The sequence below is a fragment of the Spironucleus salmonicida genome, chromosome 6 (assembly GCF_000497125.1).
Source record: "Spironucleus salmonicida strain ATCC 50377 chromosome 6, whole genome shotgun sequence".
In the NCBI taxonomy this organism is placed as follows: domain Eukaryota; phylum Fornicata; order Diplomonadida; family Hexamitidae; genus Spironucleus; species Spironucleus salmonicida.
Genome location: NC_090601.1, coordinates 1161414 through 1183592, shown reverse-complemented (window position 1 = coordinate 1183592; position 22179 = coordinate 1161414). Strand labels below are relative to the sequence as shown.

The window sequence follows — 22179 nt, the reverse complement described above, 5'->3', positions numbered from 1 at the left end:
TGAAGTCCCTAATATTTAACTTTAGTAAAATTTCATATAAATTTCATCTTGCAATTTAAAATTAAAGTTTAACAAAGAGCAAATCTGCTTTAAGTATTATCATTCTAACGTCCGGATTTCAAATTAAATAAGATATTTTGCTTTATTGATATATATTAGTGTGATATATTAACAAATTAAGTGAATATTACTTTACGATGTAATATTTGCAAAGTATAAATTTGAATCATAATAAATATAAATCACTGAGAAGCTTCTAAATTTAAACTATAATCATTGAAACTAAACTTATCTTCAAGTATATTCGTGAAAGAGAAGTCATCAGCAAATGAAACCATGCTGTCACTATCATCACATAATTCTATGTTAAATTTTGCATTCTTATAAATAGATAGTTCTAGCTAAATCTACTCAATAGAAATCCTATTTTAAGGATTTTCTTAAAGACAATCTTTAATTAAAGGAGAATCCTTGCAATATTCACGAAGCATTATACCAAAACTCCAAACATCAACTTAAAATGATATATTACCACTTGTTATAACCTCTGGGGCTATATAACCAAGCGTACCTTAAAAAGAACTTTAACTTTATGTATTGATTGTCAATTAATTACAGCCAAAATCGGATAATTTTGCAGTAAAGTTTTCAGAAATTAAAATGTTGTCTGGCTTTAAGTCTCTATGAATAATTTCCTATTTTTTGATTGCAACTAATGCGCAGGAAATATCATAAAAAAATTTCAACTTATGTTTATTTGTTAACTAATTACTATATTTAAACATAAAATTTCGCATATCGCCATTAGAAGCGTATTCTTATTACACTAAAACATAACAATCAAATTTTATAAAAACTTTATGAGCATATAAAATATTAATAACGTATTCTGATTACAAATTTTTAAACATTGCTATCATTTCTGATGAGGCCTTATTCATTTATCTTTAGTTTTAAACCTTAATAAACTTAGCTGCAAATTATTCACCTAGTTCGTTTTCAACTAGATCCACGGTACCAAATGATCCTTCTCCAAGTTATTTAATAGTCGTTAATTTTCTTTATTTTAATAATGCGTCAAAAGATGGACATATTTATGTTTAACCAATGTACTTTGAATTAATTGATGTAATTTAAACTAATCCATCTATATATAGTCTTTTAAACTAACTATATGTTAGTCGTTTTTTGTAATCAATATCAATCATAGATTTTAATAATTATAGTAAACGCAAATCTTATATATCAAGACATTCTAGCAAATCTTCTAATGTCTATTATTTATTTAAAAGCTAATTACTATTTATTTTTACAAGCTCCATAAAACACTTTCCAAAACTCCAGAAATCAGCCTTCTCTGTTATTATACCAATTTTTAACTCAGGTGCATCTAAATACTCAAATTAAATCGAATTGTTAATAAAATTAACAATTTTGTCCGCTTTAACCTTAATTTTAACCTCATAATCTAAACCCTTATATATAAGACAGAAATCATCTAAACAATAACCGCCTAAGAAGATATCACTTAATGCAACATATCTTGCCGCCATAATACATTTAGTAATAAATTATTCAGCTTCATAAACAGTAATAAGTCGGTATTATTATTTAAATAGTTATAAATCTTCATCATACTAATCATTTTCTATAATTAAATTTTCAGAATCAGTACTGTAGTTAAAATTAAGAACCCCGTATGTAAATTTATATCTACGTAGTATTTGTAAGACTCTTTCAATATCATTTATTTAATCTAATGGAATTCGTTGCATTGTCTTTGAGTACACATATTCCATTTCTATAAATAATCTAATAAATATAACTAATATGAATAAGTTAATGATAAGTTAAATGATAATTCTTTTACAGTAAAATGTTATATTAGAAGATTCTTGGAATATTATAAAATGTATAGTTTTTCCAATGAATTTTTGGCAGATAAATATATATAAAAATATTAATTATTAATATTAAATATAATATGTTACCGCCTCTCTATTATTTTCAAGTAAAAACTAACCTATTATTTGAGAGAATTATTATTGTTTAATATATTTTAATATTATATTTAGTACAGCATATAATATTTATAACCAAATAACTAGATTTTAATGAATAATTTTACCAGTGAAGTAAGGATTCTAACTATTCAGAATAATCAATTTATTTTATCTAATATTCAAGGACAACTGTCAACCTATACAGCAAAAGATAAAATTATGCTATTTGTAAAGCATAATGATATTGTAATTTTTGTCTATTAATTAGTTATTTAATTTTACGTAAGTACAAAATTAGATTTAGTTTACTTTCACGATATAATAATTCAATTTAAAGATTCTAACAAGGCATAAGAGTTTACCACCTTGCTAAAACAGAGATAGGTAGCTGATAAAGACATTGAAAACGACTAACTATTGCAATCAACTATCTTGCTTACAAATTTATCCTAACAACCGTAAACATTATTAAAAAATGATTTTACTTATTCTGTAATATAGGATTTATTATAATTAGATAAAAATGCTAATGATGCTAATTGTTATTCACTGGTGTCTTAAGTATATTAATTGTATTAAAAGAATAAAATTTAAACTAGTACGCTTTCACTAATTGTTATCAAATTACTTAGAATTATTGACAACTCATTAAATAATGTTTTACTTCTAAGAATTATAAAATTTTTATACTTTATTTTTAGTAGCTAACCATAAGTACTTGTCTAAGTGTTCATTGAATAATAAAATATCTAATTACTTTTAAAAATTTTAGATAGAATAATCTATTATGATACAATTACATGTTAAGTTATCATTAATAAAGATGTTTGTTATAATTATTTACTATTTTTGCTGCAATTTATAATAAAAATGGAAGGTAATTAAGATTTTGCTGATAATAAGTCAGAAATTTCAAGCTTTATTTGTACATTAAATAAAAATATGCATTTTTTAGTTGATTCTGAAAAGAGCTTTATATATTAGTTTGATTAAACTAATCCATCCTTGCTAGATATTCCATAATAAAGTTTACTAAGGGCATTAATCTTCTAGAATATATATTATATGCAAAATATTATTAATTATGTAATTATTATAGAGCCTTATTTTTTTAGATCTCTTATTTTAGAAATTGAATATGAATTTTATAATATTTAGAAATCATTAAAATAAAATACTTTCGACTAAACTATAGTGCAATCAAACAACTTTTAGTTTCTGCGTAACTTGCTATGTCTTTTCAACACAGTAATTTAGCAAGATGACTAATAGGAACAAATTATATAATAGTTTTTCTAATAAGGATAAGTTATTTCTCATCTATTTAAAATTTTGAATTATTTTATGTAAGAGCCCTAAATATAAAGGCATTTCTTGCATATAGTTTTAAAAGATATTTATTAAATTGTTTTCAATATTCATTCATTTATTAATAATATAAAGTTTAATTACTAGGTATCATAAGATTTATAAGAAACATTACTGATATTAAGTTTATAATTAATAAGTTTATTTTTTAATAGTTAATATTAAAATTCTGATGTTATTTTTGAATAGGATATTAGTAATATTATTTAATCTTTATAAATTAAATAACTAAGTAAACATGTTATAAGTAACAAATTGGGTAGTTATATATGTTAAATTTTTATTCAGCTCAGTCTATGTGAAGAAACATATCAAATTTATAATGAAATCCTATATTTTTTATTAAAATTAGTTATAAATCTATTAGATAATGAATAAAATCACAAAATAATTATTACATCATCACTTTTGGATGTATTAAAAGATATTTTTATAGAAAACTCAGAAAATCTATTATTAGTCAAATTAGTTACGCTAATTTTTGAGAAATAAGAATTTGGTGTTTAGGATTTGCAGTTATTATATATATTGATAAAGCTTTAGTTGAATGATTATACTAATTATTTACAAAAAATAGAATCTTACTTATCAAATCTATAAATTGATATTACTAACTTAAAATGTATTGAATAATATTATTAACAAATTTATAATCTAATTTTTTTGAATAGAGATGATTTATTATCTCATTTCTTTTAGTTAACCAGCATTATTGATATAGAAATTATTAAGTAATTTTTAGATATTTAATAATGGATAAATTTGCTAATTCGTTTATTAGAATCATAAGATTAAAAACTTACTTCTATTGTAATTATTATTATACATACATAATTATAACTGTAGTAAACTTATAGTTTTTTAATAGAGTATTTATCAAATGATATATATAATAACTAAGGATTTTATATTAATTAACTATTTAGTAAACTTAAAAGCAACTAATCTCTGATATATATCTAATAGTTATAATAAATTTTAATATCAATAGGTTAGATATTTATTTTTGATTTATTCGATAGCTAAAAAGCTACGATAAATTTACAAGACATCGAATTATTATCTATATAATCACAATCTGACAACATCTAACTACTAAATATTTTTGTTATGTTTGAAGTTTTATAGTTACTTTCAATAAATTCAGATACAATTCTAGTAATTTCGTTACTTATCAACTAAAATCAATATATTATCACAGATACAACTATTAACAATTAATTCTGTATAAAACTATCCGAATTTTATTAAACTAATAATATTAACTTAGTAAAAACTCATGTGTTGTAAATTATCTTGTATATATCATAATATTCAATTGTAACCCATGAGTAATTTAATCACGTTAACCTAATAATCAATCTATTAAATGATCCTGATTCTAATGAGGATTTTATAAACAGTTTTTCTTCCGTAGTTAATGACAAAGAACTATTGTAACTATTTGAATAATTATTGTTAAAAATATAGAATTTCTCTTAACCATTATCCAACAATATTGGTTATTTGATTAATACAAAATTGCATATATTGACGTCAAAGGATATTTTGGAGTTATTTATTTATGATGAATCAATACTATCTAACGTTCTTATTTCTGAAATTGATTATGATAACAAATTATCTATCATTGAATATATTTTTCAATAAATTTCATTTTAAATGCAGTAACAAAGGAGTAATATATAATTTTACCAGTAAAAAATTAGTACTGTTATTCAAGCAACTGTTACTACATAAGATTGCCTTTATGCATTTATATAATTCATATTATCATATGAATCGATAAATTTAATAGACATGCTGCAAAAGATATTTAATATAATTATTTTTGTGACTTTATATGATTTTAATCTATAAATTGTTGACAAATTATGTACATAAAATAATTTTATTTCTTTTATGATGGGAATTTTAATATGTTTATCTGAGTAAAAATCAATTTAGTTTATTTAAGCTATTAATCAGTTATTAAATATGAAATAGTAAAGAACTTTAAGGTTTTTCTAATAAGAAATTAAATAAAAATAATAATTTAATTCTGTTTTACTATGTACTCTTGTTTTAACAATCTTAAATAATATATTTAGTAATACGCCGCTTAACGATATATCTGAGTAAAGTTGTACTCCATTATTTTTTAAATTTTTATAAGGCTAGTTCTTATTTTATTACCAATTGGAATCTGAAACGTTTATTGATTTATTATCTAGTATTATTAATCATGCTATTACTATTTCATAAATATCATAATAAAACTATATGGTTTCATGTTTTGAAAATATGATTGATGCATTATACTCTGCAGTTGCTGTTTTAAATTAATCATCTTGTTCACAGAAAAATTTATATTTATCAAATGGTTAAAATTTAACGCTAAACATTTAATTCCTTGAGAATTTTGTACTAAAGACATTGTAAATAGTGTAATCAATCGTATCATGTCAACCTACATTTAAAGTTATCCTAACCTTAGGTATGCTTACCCTATATAGTAATATAAAAATAAAAAATTGTTCAATTAATCTTTTTGAACAAATTATATAAGAAAAAAACTTTAAGCATCTTATTATTTACTAATAAGATTGTGGTGTATTAGGTGTTCCAGTATTCGAAGTATTAAAAACCTTCTTACTATAAGAAAAAGATTAGTCTCTTATTGATAAAGCACTTTCATTTTTAGTTAGAATATTTAACTCAAATGATACGCAAATTCATGAAATCTGTAAAAAGAACTGGGGTTAAATTTATGACTCTATTAAAAATCTAAACAGTCTAGAGTGTGGTAAACTAATGTCTCTTATGAAATGAACGAATAAATTCACTCTTTGTTGAATAAAGCATACCACACACTACCATAACATCTCCAATCAAACTCTTATCCAGTAAAATTAAATTTTTCGACCATTTCTAATCCATCATATGTTAAAATCTCTTCTTTAACATCTAGATAGCTTAAAAACCAACTTCTACAATTTTTCTAAAATTCAAATGTATCGCTTTCTGGAGTCTCCCATATACATGAATTAAATGCTTAATCATGTAGGTCTAATAAAATCTTATAATCATTTTCAAATGCATCATGGTCTCGTATAAACAAAAATCCTCCTTTTTTCAAATATTTTAAAGCATTTTTAATCATTATTTTCCATTTTTCAACGTGATGCAATGTCATCATTATACATACTAAATCAAACTATCCTTCTAATTCATCGACAAATTCGGAGCCTGTGGTTTCATGAAATTTAATTTTGCACTATGGAGGCCGTATGTCAATTCCAACAACATTTATTTGCAGCTCTTAACCTAAAGCCTAGATAATAAATCCATCGCTGCAACCTATATCGAGTGCTGATGATATCTTACGATCTTTTAAAAGAGTTTTAATCTCTTTTACCCGTTAACTCACGCGCTTTTATGAATTTGGCGGGGGTAACTATTAAGGAGGAGGAGCTGGTCGATTATAAAAATATTAATAAATCTTTTAAAGAATAATATCATCAGTTTTGAATTAATAAATTAAATGTGTTAATTCTTTAGTTGAAATATTTCTTTTAACGGGGCAACGCCGCGATATCCAAATAGATAATAGGTCCAAATACCATACTTAATGTTTTGAGTTTAAAAGTGCTAAAAATTATGTGTTTGAATTTATTGGTGGATCAGAAAGAACACCATCGGGTGTTTCAAAATTAGCACCCTCTGTTCTTGTAAAAGAGTCTTTTGTAATTATAAAAATAGCATTTTTAGATAATAAAGGATCGTCAGTTATCAAAGGAGCCTTAGAATCGTTTTCATATGGAAATATTTTTCTAAACTAAGTAGAATAAGCTTCAAAATCTTCATATTTATAAGGAGCAGCAAACTATAAATCTCTAAAATTTGATAATGCTCCAAATAGTTCATGATTGATAGATGAATCACGATAAATTAAGAATTAATTTAAACCAGTATGATCCATTTTTAGGAGTGGAATAAATATATTTTTAATTTGTATTAATTGTCTATATAAGATGTAGCATGGTAAGTCAAACTAGTATAATTAATGAAGTAACGTACATCGCTATTACTAAATATCAGTATAATGAAAATAATTCATTCTGGTCTACTAACTGGCAAATTCAAAATATCATCAATAAAATCTGTCTATCTAGGGTTATTTAAAAATATAATTTTATGTATTACATCCTGGTTATTTATAAAAGTTTAACTATTACTAAAGTCTGGCTCTATTTTTTATGACATGATCTTTTAATCAACCAATATTTAGCGAAAATCATTAGTAAGTTTGTTAACAGAAGGATTTTTAATTGGTACTTTTGGTAACTTAGTATTTTTCTAATCTATCTCTTTATCTAGGTTATCTTATTTGTCAAAATTCTCATAAGAGTATTGTCCTTTTTGCTTATATATTACATCTAAAATTTAACTTTCGCTAGGGGCTTCTGAACTATCTACATTATCTATTATAAAGTGGCTAACTTAATTATTTTCCTCAAATTCAATTGGGATATCCGGGGATTAAATCGGAATATGAATAGGTTCAGGTAAATCTTCCATTAATACCTCAGCATATTCATTTTACTACTACAAATCATATGCATATTCGTCATAATTTTCTGCAAACGGATCATTTTTTTCTTCGATTTAGATCCTATAAACAACTTTTTATGGATTTTAATAACACTAAACTCCAGTATCACCATATAATATTTATTTTTGAAGGGCAATCCTGTCTAGGATGCTCTGCTCCATTTTTTAATATAGTTTTTAATTTAATAAATATTAAATATCATATTATAAACAAATACTTTATTTGTAACAATTTTATATATAACAATATAATATTATAAATTTTTTTCCGCCGTTTCTTTTCAATCTACTAAATGGACCATTCTCTCGCTTTAACAAAACCCCTTGCATAGCCATCACCTTCAAATGTATCTCGTCGCTCGTTAGGTGATTCTAGATTAGCTTCCTCATAATCTATTCCTGCTCCTACCTCCACTGATAAAAAAGAGTTTATTGAAAATATCCCTACTCTCACCACTCCCCCTGCGTTCAACGGCTCTGATCAATTTTTGAAGTTAAAAATCTTGCAGGCTGAAGCAAAGATTGCCGAACTTGAACAGTATAAGGAAAGGTGCGCTTGTTTAGAGGCTGAAAAGGCCGACGGCATACAAGGTTGGGCTGTAACTAAGAGCGAATGCGACCAGCTTAAAAAATAAAATAAGCACTTAATCGACGCGTTAAAGAGAGTGCAATCAGAGCTTGAAGAAGTTACTAAATTGAACAAAAATGAGTGAACACTTCATATCCTTCACTTACTCTACGAGAACCAAGAAAACTAAGATTTCAGCTCTACTCCTAGCACAACACATAAAATTCCGATAGTGAACTCCTAGATGCCTATTTTAACACCAAAATCAATCTCGTTTGACACCGCTAAATTTCTTACCAAAACTGCGCCCAAAACATCGTTTAGCGTCAGCCTCTCCTGCAGCACTACAAGCTCAGAAACTGCAATCCTGACCTTTTCGCTGTCCAGATTTTCTGCCAATTGCACGATTCCAACCGTTTTAACTGATATAACAAAATCCGCAATGCTCTTTTTGAGCAGCAAAAAGTCAAGTTCGAGCCCGGTAAGCATCTTGTACAGCAGAATCAGCGTAGACAGATTCTGCACATCCTCCAAAAAGAACGCAAACCCAGCCAGGTCGGTCCTAGCCACCAGATCCTCTACAATCGCGCTCTCACAGTCCTTGAGCTTCTGCTGCGAGAACACGAAAAACTTCGGCACGAAAGGGAGCCAAATCTGCCGGTATCGCGCGTTCTCGCGCAGGCGCAGAACGAGCTGAAGGAACTCCTGCGCGCTGAACTCCACGGGCTCCTGGGCCTCCAAAAACTAGTACGCCTCCTTCAGCGTGACTGCAAACGCGCCATTCAGCACAATTTGACTTTTCATTCCCTGAAAAACCTCCAAAAACGGCTGCTGCTAGACCCGGAACGCGCGCTCTATCTTCACGATCTGGCCCGGCTGCAGGCGCGCCCAGACGAGGTCCCTGCAGGCGCAGATTTCGCTCAGCAGAACGCTCGTTTTGGCGCTTTTCTCGCCCAGAAACCAGCTCAAAATACGCGTTATCGCCAAGTTTGTCGCGTACTGGAACGGCTGCAAAACGGCCACCTTGAGCACCTCCTTGGACGCCGGCACGCGCTGCGTTTTGGGCCCGATTTGCGTGAAAAGCAGGTACTTCAAGTTCGTGAAATCGACGATTTCGATCGTTTTCGCGGCCAGAAACGGTCTGAAACGCGCGAAAATCGCAGCGAAAACCGCGAAATCGCCCGCGCGCAGCAGCGGCTGCAGCGCCAGAAACGGCTGGCTGGAGCCGAAATCCGACAGCCGCAGCGCGTCCAAAATCAGCAAATTGTAGAGCACCTGATCCAGCTCAGAATCGTTAAAATGGGGAATGACGGCGGGCAAAATTTTCAAAATAGAAGCGAAAATCTGAATTTGTTTTCGATTCAATTTCGCAGCAGCGGCCATTTGCGCGATCTGGGAGGCGTCCGAAAGCGCCAGAATCTCGGAGTTCTGGAAGCCGCAGATTGAGAGCAGCGCGAGGACGCCGTTTATCACGAAATTCGAGCTCTCGGATCCCGCGAAAGCGTCCAAAATCGCGTCCAGCAGCGCCTGAATTTGCCCGAAGTTTGACGACGCGCCCACGGCCGCCAGCGCGTGCTCCAGCATCAGCGGCGCCAGCGCGAAGCCGTTGTCAGCGCGCGGGACGCCGCCTTGCAGCCGCTCGCGCGTCCTGCAGAAGTACTGCGCTGTTGCGTAGTTTGCCTTCTGGGCGTGCGGCACGCGCACGAGCTCCTAGAGCTGCGGGCAGCCACCAGCGATCTCGGCGTCGAACGTCATGAAGTTGCACGTGAACGCCTCGAAAATGCAGTGATGCAGGCCCAGTGGCGTCGTCTTGAGGCCAGCGTAGAGGCCAGCCAGGAAGGGTGCATCCAGGGTTTGTACGTCGAAATTGGGGGACGTGTGCATCATTTTGATGAAGTCGGCGCTGCTGATATAACGGGTCAGCCGCCGGCCCTGCAGCTCGAAGTCGAATTGCGTATTCAGCATCGTGATGCCGCAGACGACGAAGAGACACGATTTTGGGTCGAACTGCAGCTTTTCGGCGCACTTCAGCGCGATGGCGTTCACGACCTTCTCGACCGCTTGTCCCTCGCCTGACAGCAGGAAGTCCGCCAGGCACTGTCGCACGACCTTCAGGAGCGCGTTGTCCTCTTTGACGACCACGGAGCTGATTTTGTAGTCGAAAAAGGCGCTCAGTTCATCTAAGTTTCTCGAAAGGATATCGAATTTTGCTTCCGGTGCGACGTCGTTTTCGCTGAAAAATCCAGTGAAGTCGCCATTGAAGCTCTCCTTGAACAGCTTTGGCTTGGAAACCAACTGCTGAATGCGCTATTTTTCGTCTATTTTCGCGTTCAGCTCCTCGATGATCTGCTTCTTGTTAGAAGTCATCGTCAGGAGGCCCGGAAAAATGCCACTTTAGTCATTGGCAATAAGGGCCTTTAACAGGATTTGCGCTATTTCGAATGGCAGATACGGCTAAATTTGGGGGAAGTAGGTCACCAGAACGTCAAAAGCCAAATCCTACAGACTAGCTGACACACCTGCCGTCAAAAATACGATGTGGACGTTGCTCGATAGCGGCTTCATAATCAGCGGCGCGTAGAGGCACAAAATGATCGTAATTTGGTCCTCGACGGCCAACCCCTTCAGCTGCTCTACTACAAGCGCGTGCAACGCCAGGAAGAGCTGGTCGTCCTGCAGCATCAGCACTGACAGGTCCACTAATTCGTCCATCGTGTAGACCTGCCGCATTTGGATCGCAAACGCGAACTGTATCATCGTCAGTGGCGTGTCTCTGAACCGAATCTGCTGGTTTGCGTACTCGAAGCAGCCCACAAACGCCGCCGAGTTAGCGAATTCGGTAGCGTAAAACTGCTGCGTTTCGACCTGCGAAACGAATTTCTGGCCATGTTTGGACTGGAGGAACCTGAAGTTGGGCCTGCGCTCGCACAGTGCGCCTAGCTCGCCCTGCGAAATCAGCAAAATGTGCTCGTAGAGCACCGGAAAGCAGGTTTCTGGGAGGTTCTCAAAGATCAGATCGTAAAGCTGACTGGGATTTATCGTTTTGTGCATAATCAGCCGCTGCGTCTCGAAATCTACGTATGGTAGCAAAACTTCCATTTTACATAAAACACATTATTATATTATAATACTGATTTTATTTTCCCCAGTCCTCTAAAATGACGCAGCCGAACGCGCTCGATTTGATCGCGCAGATATCGCTCTAAATCAAAGACGAAACGTCAGTTAACAAAATCTACAAGCTGATAGATACTGACCTGATCCAGAAGCTCCAAAAAGACCAACTTTCGACCCAGCTCCTAGTGTTCATTTAGCCGCTTTTGATCACGTTAACCAACTCCCCAGATTTCGACCTGCAGCAGCAGAACCTGAAAACGTTCGAGGCGCACCTGCAGCTCACGAACCTGGACGATTTTTCGGTCAAAATCGCGCTCATCGCGCTCGTCAAAATCTCGTCCCTGAAACACCATTTCCACGCCGTTTCGTACCTGTTCCTGAGCCGCGCGCAGCACACGCTGGACAGGGCGGCGCTGATCGCCGTTTTGCGCGCCGCGTCGAACGTGCAGGCGATAATTTTGCAGTACTTCAGCATCTCGTCGACGCAGCCGAACCAGCTGTTCCTGGTGCTGTTTTAGGCCGTTTTGCAGCACTTTCTGGCCGATTTCAAGCTTTTCGAGGCGTTCGAATTCTACAAAAAACAGCGAAATCAGCTATTTTTGCTGCAGAAAACGCTCGAAATTCAGCCTGAAATGTACCTGATTTTGGGCGTCCTGCACGCAAATTTGGGCCAAATCGAGGCCGCCAGTCAATTTTTGAGACAGATCAAAAGCGACAGCGAAGACGTGAAAGTGGAGCGAATAAAAACATTAATATAATTACTTAATTTTGAGAAAGTTTCAAGTTTACCGTAGAAAAATGAAATTGATATATTTATCAATAATATCATATAATATACCCAAAGTTGCAATTTGGAATTCTTACAAAACAAAATCAGCCTAGCCGATTTGCGCGCCGAATTCGACGCCCAAACGCCCCTTTTGAAGCCCGAGGGCCTCTTCTACATCTGCAGGCAGTTTTTCACCAGAATTTTCCAGTTTCAGCTCAAAATGCACCTCGCGAAGACCGTTTACAGCCAGGTCCCCCTCGCGTTTTTCGAGAATTTCGTGCACGCCGACGACCTGAACGTCCGGGAAAATACCGTACTTTTGGGCCAAAACGGAGAATTCTACGGCTCCAACAAGCCCAGAAAGGAGCTCAAAAGCGTCCTCAAACGCGTCGACGCGCAGCGGCTCCTGGCCCTCAAAAACGTCAAGAGGGAGCAGAACGTCCTGGCCGATTTAGAGGTCAGCTAAGACTACGAAGACGACTTTTTTGCGCTGGATATGGAGGATTACGAGTGAGGGTTTTTGGAGTGGAAAGTTGAAATTGAATTGACATTGAAATTTTAATTTTATTTTTTTATTTTATTTTATTTATTTTTATTTTATTTTTATTTTATTTTTATTTTATTTATTTTTAATTTTTACTTTTTTGAGAAAAATGGACTAACGTGATTTGGAGAAATGGAAATTTAGTCAGAAATTGGAAGGGTGAAGTTCAGTGCGAGCCGAGTTGGGGAGGGAGGGGGGTTGATTGATTGATTGATTGATTGATTGATTGATTGATTGATTGATTGATTGATTGATTGATTGATTGATTGATTGATTGATTGATTGATTGATTGATTGATTGATTGATTGATTGATTGATTGATTGATTGATTGATTGATTGATTGATTGATTGATTGATTGATTGATTGATTGATTGATTGATTGATTGATTGATTGATTGATTGATTGATTGATTGATTGATTGATTGATTGATTGATTGATTGATTGATTGATTGATTGATTGATTGATTGGGGGGATTGAGTTTCTGGTCTACTGATTGAATGGGTGTGGTTGCTATTATTCGCAGGCAGACTAGATAGGGGCAAATAGGCTGCGTAGCTAATAATGATGATTTGGAGTGAAAAAATTAGTTTAAATTGATATTTTGGGTGTATTGGGGACAAAAGCGATGAAGGAGCGAACAGCTTTTGAGCCAATGGTTAGATGTGATAGTAAGAAGGGCTCAAGATAATATGTAGTTAAATTTTCCAGCAGTAGCAAGCGAGGTTCTAGATAGTTAAAAGCTGGAATTTTGGTATTTAATAAGTGGGATTGGAAGGTTTAATTAGAATTTACGTTAAATTCATGAATAGAGACGCGAGGTAAGTTAATACTAGCGCTGGCAATATATGGTGTAGGTATTAAGTAGGAATATATAAATTAATAGTAAAATTATATAATAATATAGCGGAAACAACATATAGATATGATATAAATTAATGGTAACTGAACTGAATGCTTGTAATAATTATAGGATAAAGTTAAAATAGGATGTATTCAGGTTAAATTAGCCTTAATAAACTAAATGTTGAATAGTAAAATTTCATTATATAGAAAGTGGCTGCGGAGCATATTGATTGAAATGGATATCTGTGACTTAATAATTTGTTATTTCTATTGATGTATTAATTGGAAATTCAATTTTTCTTTTGCCTACTTGACATTAAATAATCAATCAATAAACTAATTAAAATGATATAATGCATCATTTAAACTCATTTCATTCAATACTGTAAATTTTGCAATCGTTGCATATAATATCTGCGAAAAAAAAGTTTTATCTATGGATCCATTTTATTGTTAAAAAAAATTGTTTAGGTTTGTAACTATTCTATAAAATTGTATGTATAATATCTATATATTATATATACTCAAAAACTTGAACCTAACCTAATATGTAAAAGATACAGAGTAATCGATTTCTGCTGTTTACTAGCCGCCATATTATAAGATAAATTACTATTAACAGGGAATAATTTAATATGCTAATTCATGCATAAAATGTGTATGGTAAAAATCTAGGTGAATATGATTCTAAATTTCTGTTTGTATCTTGTGCTGATAAACTGTATGCATGCATAGAGATGGATGGTGGAACAGTTTTATTGGGTATTTTAGTTGGATAGGAATGTTTTCCTATGAAAGGTATATTATTTAAAAGAGGAATACGATAAAGGAAGTAGTGAAATAATATTAATTATCATTAAACTGAAATTATCTGTATTGTATTGTTATATTAGGTATGATGTCACATATACATAAACCACATTTAATAATTAGGTTTTGAAATATAAGCATGTCTTATATTGAAATTTTATAAAATCATCAAGTAATAAAATATGCGCATATTTTTAACAAAATTTATAATACTCATTGAATATTATGTAGAAATGTAGTGTAAAATTAATTGATTAGTATAAGATATAATACTATATATCACTATTTGGACATATTCATTCAACTTTCTAGTAAAGTAAATTATTTTATTTAATGATAAGTTATCAAATTTCTAGGTTATTTGAAAAATTATTGTTAAGTTTTAATAATTAATTGATCTATTATGCTTATTGGTTCAGTTATAGAGGGAACTTAAATTTTTAAGTATTGTTTCGTTGATTTACAACATGGTTAATTTTATTTTTATATTCAGCTATATTTATAACAATAAGAAAAATGAACTTTCATCAAAGTCAGTGCTTAATATTGTATATAATTCAATAGTCTCTATAAATGATAGTTATTAGGTAGATGAGTTAATAACCATTATTTTCGTTGAACAATGTGTTAACAGTAACATTGGTAAAGTGTATTATTCTCTGATTACTTGATGATTTTTAAAAAATGAGAATATATTAAAAATCTAATATATAAATAAAATTATATAATGGGATCTAAAAACATGATATAATTAATATTATCATTTATACTTATATAAATATTTTATAAGGTTATCGAATAAAATTAAAAGAAATATTGCTCATATCTATATCTTTTGGCTATTAGTATAATTAATGGATGCAAAACTAAATGCACATATAATCAAATTTGACCAATCAGTCTTAATTAATAATTTTAACTTATTAGTTATTATTTACCGTATAGCGACTCTATAAGTAGTATCTTATATAATTTTTGCCTTTGATTGTAGTCAATTTTACACACACTAATTTATCATTATGAACATACTATAAACACTACAGTAATAAGTTTAACCTTATAAATCATCTAAATATGTGTAATCTGCTGAAGTAATTTAGTACATCAATTCAAAATTGAGTAATAAATTTTTTAAAATACTGTTAGTAATCAATTTTTGAAAGGTATTCATTTTTGTGAAAGATAGCTGAATAGCCATGTGCGTCAAAAAATGCTTTCTATATTATAAGAATTTAACATATCTACTATCTTTATAGAGCGATCAAATCTTAGAATTTTTTATCCTTACATATTGTCTATTTTAAGTCTTAAATGGTCAGCTTAATTTACATTTTCAGCTTTGCTTGCATGCAAATTTGGTGGAAAAATTGGCCATCATCACAATCAGTACTAAGTGATAAATCAGGTAACTCTTATTCAATAGCACAAAGTTCACTATCTAAGTTATCAATAAAAATATTATCATTCAATGAAAGAGAAGCTAGTGTGACTTTTTCAAATAATTTCTAGGATTATTGTGTACGAGATGATTTTAGGGCATTCACTTTAGTCTTAGGGTGTGTTGCTAATCTGTTATTTAGCGTAGGTAGTCTCTCTATCATTATATTGATAAAAATTATATGTTATATTACGAAATATTACTATATTATATTCAATATAGTGAGAAATCTTAGTATACAAGAACTATCATAAATAAATTTTAAATTTAGTTGATAGTTTTTTCAGATGAGGCAGTAATATAATTTTATAGTTTTAAAATGTATCTTTATTATTGTATTTTTTCTGTGTAACAGTTATTAGATTTTTACATATAATTTATTAATTATATATAACATATGTGAAGTATTCATCTAAAAAACACAGACACATTAAGCAGCTCATAAACCTACTAAAGTAGTGCACCTATGCTAAATATTTATAAAATATATATTAGAGTAAATACAGAGAATAATATTCCAATTCAATCAAGAATATTTACAGGTGCTAATACTAAACTATTAAATTCTACTTTTCAAAAGCTTCAGCTTGAGAATACGAGTATTCTATCACATTTAAGAGGTTAATATTATTATAAAGATAGAGTATTATCATATGAATAGTAAATAATCCATATCTTATTGTTCGCTCAGTATCTAGTACTCAACGTTAGTAAACTCTCATAATTAAAATCTATAAACTGCTGAGCCTACGTCTATCATATCATACTCACAAAATTATTTGTTAGAACTAGATTATTACCCCATATACTTATGTTTCCACTAATACATACATTCTCCATCTCATTTCCTTTGTATTAAAATATATCATATTATCACCTAACCTCCCTTCCACAAAATGTCGCAAATTCCGCTGGATACAATTCTACTGGAAAAGCAGCAGCAGCTCCAAGTCGGCAATCGACCACTCCTGAAGCCCCTTCCACGCGACGTGTCACAAGAAACTGCTGCATTCAAAAACTACTAAAAACAGAACAAAAAGCAAATTGAAAATGCGAAAGTTTCTTCGACAAAAAGTCTCGAGAAGCACGCAAACCGCATCCACTGCAAGACGAATTATCTTAACTCGAAGACGCTCCTGAACCCGGAAATCCTGCACTCTGAGCACCAGAAGGCCGCGAAGCTCGCCCACGTCGGCGATTTCATTAAAAACACTCCGGGCCTAAGCAACTATTTATAATATAATAACGATATTATCTGTTTTTCACACTACATTCCAGGAAAATTGTATACAAATAATATAATAATTACAAATCCGTGCAAAACCTCACGCCGCTTCATAATTCTACCGCCGAAACAACCTTTCCACATCCAGCATTTAGCCGGAAATTTGGCCCCCGGGGCTTCTCAGGAGCTCATAGTAAGCTTTTTGCCGGTTTCGCACGGAATTTTCAGCTCAGAAGTCGAAATTCGCAGCGGCGAGCAGACGAGCATTATCGCCCTTTAGGCGCGCAATTTGCCGGGCGTCCTGAGCATCGAAAAAGTGCTCCTGGACGAGCGCGCGATTCCCTGCGAAATGAGCTGCCGGCGGGAGCAAAATCGCTCCGTTTTCGACGTCAAAATCCAGCAAATCAACAAGTCGTACGACGAGCCGCACAACTGCCGAATTCTGCTCAAAAACGCTCAAAACGACCCAAAAGGCTCAGTTTTGCGCGTCGCTTCAGTCGACATTTCGGCCTTCGAAAGCGACCCCCAAATCGAGCTTTTCGTGAGCAGCGAGGCCTCGCTAAACTGCGATTTCCGGCAGAAATACGAGGAGCCGCAGGCGCCCGAAAACGCGTTTTAGGCGTCGAAATTGCAGCAATTTCTGGCCTACGAAAAGCGATTTTTCGGTGATTATTTCGAGTTTCAGAAGCCGGAAACGCCAGTTCTGGAGCAGCACGACATCACGATGCTCGGAAACAGCATTTTAGCCCTGGAACTCGATTTTCAGGACAATCTGACGAAACCGCATCAAATTTCGATTAAAACGCTCGAAAACTACGAAATTTTGATAAATTTCAGCGCAAAAATCGCGAATTCTGCGATTTAAATCTCGAAAATCGACGAAAATCCGGTCGATTTTACGGCCGAAATCGACCTCAAAAGCAGCGATTTCCTCGAAATTTACGCAAAAAAGCGCCTCCCAAAATCGCGAATTCTGAACATTTCGAGCGAAATTGACAGCAAAAAAGTCGTTTTGCGGCGCATAAATTTCGAATTTGAGGGAGTGGAAAGTCAAAATGTGAGCTACCAAATGCGATATTTTGAGACGAATCTCGCGCTCGGGTACTTGAACAACATTTACACGCATTTCGAGTCCGAAAACTTCGCTTTTTCGACCGAAAACGACCAAAAAACGCTCAATTTGATCTTCAAATTCGCGCTGCCAGAAATCGAAAATCTGAACTCGCAGCAGCACAACATTTCCGAGTTTCTGCACAAGCAAAAAATCCCGCCGCCGCGACCCAAAAAGGCGATTTTGGACGTCAATTTCAAGAATTTCACGATTTTCAGAATTCTTTTGAATTCAATTCCGATTTTCCACTCCATTTCGGACACTTTGCTAAAAGAGCACAAACTGTCAATTAGCGCTGCCATTAACTACCTGCAGACGCAGCAGATTCCGCTCACGGACTACCTTCTAATTTCGGAGCCGGCGCTCGATCTTTCTGTCATTCCGCTCCAAAGTGGAGCGGAGTTCAAATTTCGGGTCAGAAATTGCTCTCAAAACTGCTTTATTCCGTTCATTGTGAGCACGAATTTGCGCTGTTCGTCGAGCAAATTGGTGACGATTCCGCACGATTCCGGCGTGCATTTTCGATGGTCGAAACAGCACGAAATCGTCAATTCCGACGTCAGTTTTCCGGACGTTTGCGACGTTTTTAACGGCCAAAATGCGCGTGGGATTTACGAGAATTTGGACCGCGAAATTCCGGTAAATTACCAGCCCCAGTACCTGAAATAAGTGCAAATAAGCTCGCGGAAAAGCGGCAAAATACAGCGAAATCAGGCCGTTTACGACGAGCCTGAGCCGATAATGGCGTTCCCGCACGCTGGGATCATTCCGCCGCAATGTGATATAACGATTCACATAAAAGTTCGTCCGTTGAGTTTGGGGCCGATTGAGGCGTTTATCGTCATAAATACGCCAGGAACGCTCTATTACGAGCAGGTTTTGAAGCAAATTCACGTAAAAGTCAAGGCGCACGAAAATCAAGAGATCGAAATAAACGCGCGAAAGAGCTCTTCGATGAGCGTCCGGAGCGTGTTATCGCCGCTGAAATCCGTCCGTCCGTCGACGTCGCTGAAGCAGTTTTAGCAGGTTTCGGCGAACCCGTTTTTGAACTTTTAGGACTCGTCGCTGAATTACAAGAATTCGTCGCTGAAGCTCTTCGAGCAGCTGCGCGATAAGGCGATTCCTTTGAGCGAAATGCAGCGCCTTTTCACTCCTTTTCAGCCTCAAGTTTTCATGGAAGGTGGGTTTTTGTCTGAGCGCGATGTGTGCTGCCGCGTTTACGGCACGGTGGCGGCTCCGGAGGTCGAATTTGGAACTGATGTCTACGCGCCGGAAAATGACCAATTGAAGCCTGTTGAGTTGATTCTGATAAACAAGGGAAAAACGAGCGTTAGCGTTGATTTGACAGTTCTGAGCGGCGATGCGAGCTTTTTGAACATCGACGAAATCCCGTCTCAGCTCGCCCCGGCGGGACTCTCTGTGTGGTTCAGGCAGCGCAAATAGCAAATTGACCAAGTTGTAGAGCTAGAATTGGACCAAAGCAAGCCGATTCTGATGCTTCCAGGCCTCCAGGATTCCACAATCGTCTGCAAGAAAAATATTCAGGCATTCGGCGTCATGGCCTCCTAATTACCGCAAAATTTGATCGATTCGGACAACAATGTCATAATCTCAGCCACAACGCTCAAAAAGCGCCTAGAACCGCTCAAACCGTACGTCTACCTGGACATTTACAAGCAATCTTTCGACATTCTAAATCCGACAAATCCGGCGATTCAGGATTTCGCGATCCAGACGCGCCCGTACCACCCAATAACGATTCCGTTCACGATCGTGAACCCCTCATCGTCGATTTTCGTCTGCGAAATCGCAATCGGCCAGGACTTAATTGCGCCCCAAATCATCAAAATCAGAGCGCAGTCGAAGGCGAACGCGTTTTTCGCGATCAATCCGGACCGCTCAGGCGACATCGAGAGCTTCATTCAGTTCCACGACGCCTCGATGCGCATTCACGTGAGCTCTTTCGGCCCAGACGTGAGCATCCGCTGCCCGTTCGTGCAGAATTTCGACAATTTGCACGAAAAACAAGGCATGATCCGCCAGAACGACAAGAACGAGGCCGTTCAAGGCCAGAGCTGGGAGCGCCTCCTGTGCGAAATCCCGCTCCAAATCGAAATTCTGGACCTCGAAATTTGCGATTTTCAGGTCAAATAGCCGTAGAAAACGACCCAGCGAATGCTCAAAAAAGCGTCAAATTAAAATGCTATATTGGACCTAACGCAGCTAAAAACCCCTTCCACTTACGACGAAATTTTGCAAGAAATGCCCTTCCTAATTCTTCAAAATCAGGGCTCAACGCAGTCGAAATCGATCAACATTTCGATCCACAATCCGACGGGCTCATCGATGCTTTTAAAGCCCAAAATCTCGCAATTGAACAAAAATTTCCTGAAGCTGCAAATTCACTACAACAGCTCCCAGAACCAAATTCAGCTGTTCCCGGGGGGTCTTTTTTCGTCGAATTAGCTGCTGGACACGCCGTTTTTCGTCTGCTCGCCGTCCGAGACCGAAATCCTGTCGATGAAATCGCAGCAAATTGCGATAAAGGCGACGAATATGAAGAAATTTGGAGTTTATGAGGGAATTTTGCAGCTCAACGGCATCTTCCTGCGCCTGAAATGCGAGCGCGAGCCGCCGAAAATCAAATTCTGCGACGGCGCGAAATCGCTCGAATTTCAGAGCAATTTCAGCTCAAATTATTTGCAGAATTTGAATATCGTGAGTCAGTGTTAGAGCTAACTTGAAATTGAAATTGAAATTGATTTTCCACTCCAAATTAGCGAAAAGTGCTTAAAAATCGACGCGCTGAGTCGCGTAGAATTTGCGTTGAAGTTGACCAAAAGCGACGTTTTCTAGTTTTTCAACATTGTGAATAACAGCGAAAATGACATTCAGAATTTGATTTTGAGCGAAATCGGCCAGCGTCAAATTCAGAGCAAAATCGTTCTGAAAATCCAGAATTCTGACCAGATTCCGTACGAATTGACGTACCCGATTCAGGCCGTTATCGCCGCTCCTGAGCTCTACCCGCGGCGTCAAATTCTGCAGTTCAAAAACACGTTCCCGCGCCGCGAGGATTTGCGGTTTTTCAAGCTCGAAAATGCGAGCGTTTTGGCCGCAAAATTCGAGATTTTGCACGTGAAAATCAGCGAATTTCTCGGTTTGCAAAACGAAAATTTAGAAAAATTTGGAGTGGAAAAGCTAATTGAAATTCAATTCAATAAGTAGCAGCAAATGGCTCGAAAAGTGACGGAAAGTTGTCAAAAATCGTTTTCGGACTTCCAGGACGTCTATTTCGACGAGAGCGAGGGGGTCGTCGTTTTGGACGTTCCCGCGCACTTCGAATTCTCGTTTCTTGAGGGCGAAATCGGGGGCCACCAGAACCAGAAACCGCACAAAAACTGCGAAATTGGCGTCAGATTTTCGCCTCAGGACGAGAGTTTCGACATGACGCGTGACAGAGTGTTCCGGTGCCAGTATCGGAGCGTTTTCTACGTGAAAGTGAACGGGGGCACTGGGTGCTGGATCGGCTGCGTGGGGAGCGTGAATACGAACATAGACGAGGTTTGAGCAGTTGTGTGATAAAATTTATTTTAGGTATATTAGCGTATATAAGAGCGAATATGTATTTTTAGAAAAATTAAAAATTTGTAGTGTGGATAAATTTTCTAAATAGTATTATTATATAGGATGTTAAAGTTTAATTTTCTACATTAATAAGTAGAATAGTAGAAACCGTGTAATAAATTTTATTGCAGAGTTTATAAAGAGGGAGCGGAAGATC

At 34.9% G+C, this 22179-nt stretch overlaps 10 protein-coding genes across 10 annotated transcripts; 5 read left to right on the top strand and 5 right to left on the bottom strand. All coding sequences in view use genetic code 6, as the record gives it.

The window, feature by feature from the left end:
• Positions 1-242: 242 nt before the first annotated feature.
• SS50377_26318 (Kinase, ULK) lies at positions 243-1799 on the bottom strand (the record flags this gene model as incomplete). The annotated part of the gene is made up of 1 exon (XM_067910128.1): positions 243-1799. One exon carries the CDS (start codon positions 1797-1799, stop codon positions 243-245), a length of 1557 nt encoding a protein of 518 aa, XP_067762884.1.
• A 3834-nt stretch (positions 1800-5633) lies between these two features.
• On the top strand, positions 5634-6182 carry SS50377_26317 (uncharacterized protein; the record flags this gene model as incomplete). The annotated part of the gene is made up of 1 exon (XM_067910127.1): positions 5634-6182. The coding sequence occupies one exon, from the start codon at positions 5634-5636 to the stop codon at positions 6180-6182; it is 549 nt and encodes a 182-aa protein (XP_067762883.1).
• Positions 6183-6192: 10 nt separating this feature from the next.
• Positions 6193-7332, bottom strand: SS50377_26316 (Methyltransferase domain-containing protein; the record flags this gene model as incomplete). Its single annotated transcript, XM_067910126.1, has 1 exon — positions 6193-7332. The coding sequence occupies one exon, from the start codon at positions 7330-7332 to the stop codon at positions 6193-6195; it is 1140 nt and encodes a 379-aa protein (XP_067762882.1).
• A 134-nt stretch (positions 7333-7466) lies between these two features.
• On the bottom strand, positions 7467-8126 carry SS50377_26315 (uncharacterized protein; the record flags this gene model as incomplete). Its single annotated transcript, XM_067910125.1, has 1 exon — positions 7467-8126. One exon carries the CDS (start codon positions 8124-8126, stop codon positions 7467-7469), a length of 660 nt encoding a protein of 219 aa, XP_067762881.1.
• A 131-nt stretch (positions 8127-8257) lies between these two features.
• On the top strand, positions 8258-8677 carry SS50377_26314 (uncharacterized protein; the record flags this gene model as incomplete). The annotated part of the gene is made up of 1 exon (XM_067910124.1): positions 8258-8677. The coding sequence occupies one exon, from the start codon at positions 8258-8260 to the stop codon at positions 8675-8677; it is 420 nt and encodes a 139-aa protein (XP_067762880.1).
• A 14-nt stretch (positions 8678-8691) lies between these two features.
• On the bottom strand, positions 8692-11631 carry SS50377_26313 (Sec7 domain-containing protein; the record flags this gene model as incomplete). Its single annotated transcript, XM_067910123.1, has 1 exon — positions 8692-11631. One exon carries the CDS (start codon positions 11629-11631, stop codon positions 8692-8694), a length of 2940 nt encoding a protein of 979 aa, XP_067762879.1.
• Positions 11632-11690: 59 nt separating this feature from the next.
• SS50377_26312 (uncharacterized protein) lies at positions 11691-12932 on the top strand (the record flags this gene model as incomplete). The annotated part of the gene is made up of 1 exon (XM_067910122.1): positions 11691-12932. One exon carries the CDS (start codon positions 11691-11693, stop codon positions 12930-12932), a length of 1242 nt encoding a protein of 413 aa, XP_067762878.1.
• Positions 12933-14359: 1427 nt separating this feature from the next.
• SS50377_26311 (uncharacterized protein) lies at positions 14360-14650 on the top strand (the record flags this gene model as incomplete). Its single annotated transcript, XM_067910121.1, has 1 exon — positions 14360-14650. One exon carries the CDS (start codon positions 14360-14362, stop codon positions 14648-14650), a length of 291 nt encoding a protein of 96 aa, XP_067762877.1.
• Positions 14651-15730: 1080 nt separating this feature from the next.
• SS50377_26310 (uncharacterized protein) lies at positions 15731-16222 on the bottom strand (the record flags this gene model as incomplete). Its single annotated transcript, XM_067910120.1, has 1 exon — positions 15731-16222. One exon carries the CDS (start codon positions 16220-16222, stop codon positions 15731-15733), a length of 492 nt encoding a protein of 163 aa, XP_067762876.1.
• Positions 16223-16955: 733 nt separating this feature from the next.
• On the top strand, positions 16956-21965 carry SS50377_26309 (uncharacterized protein; the record flags this gene model as incomplete). Its single annotated transcript, XM_067910119.1, has 1 exon — positions 16956-21965. One exon carries the CDS (start codon positions 16956-16958, stop codon positions 21963-21965), a length of 5010 nt encoding a protein of 1669 aa, XP_067762875.1.
• Between the last annotated feature and the right edge of the window lie 214 nt (positions 21966-22179).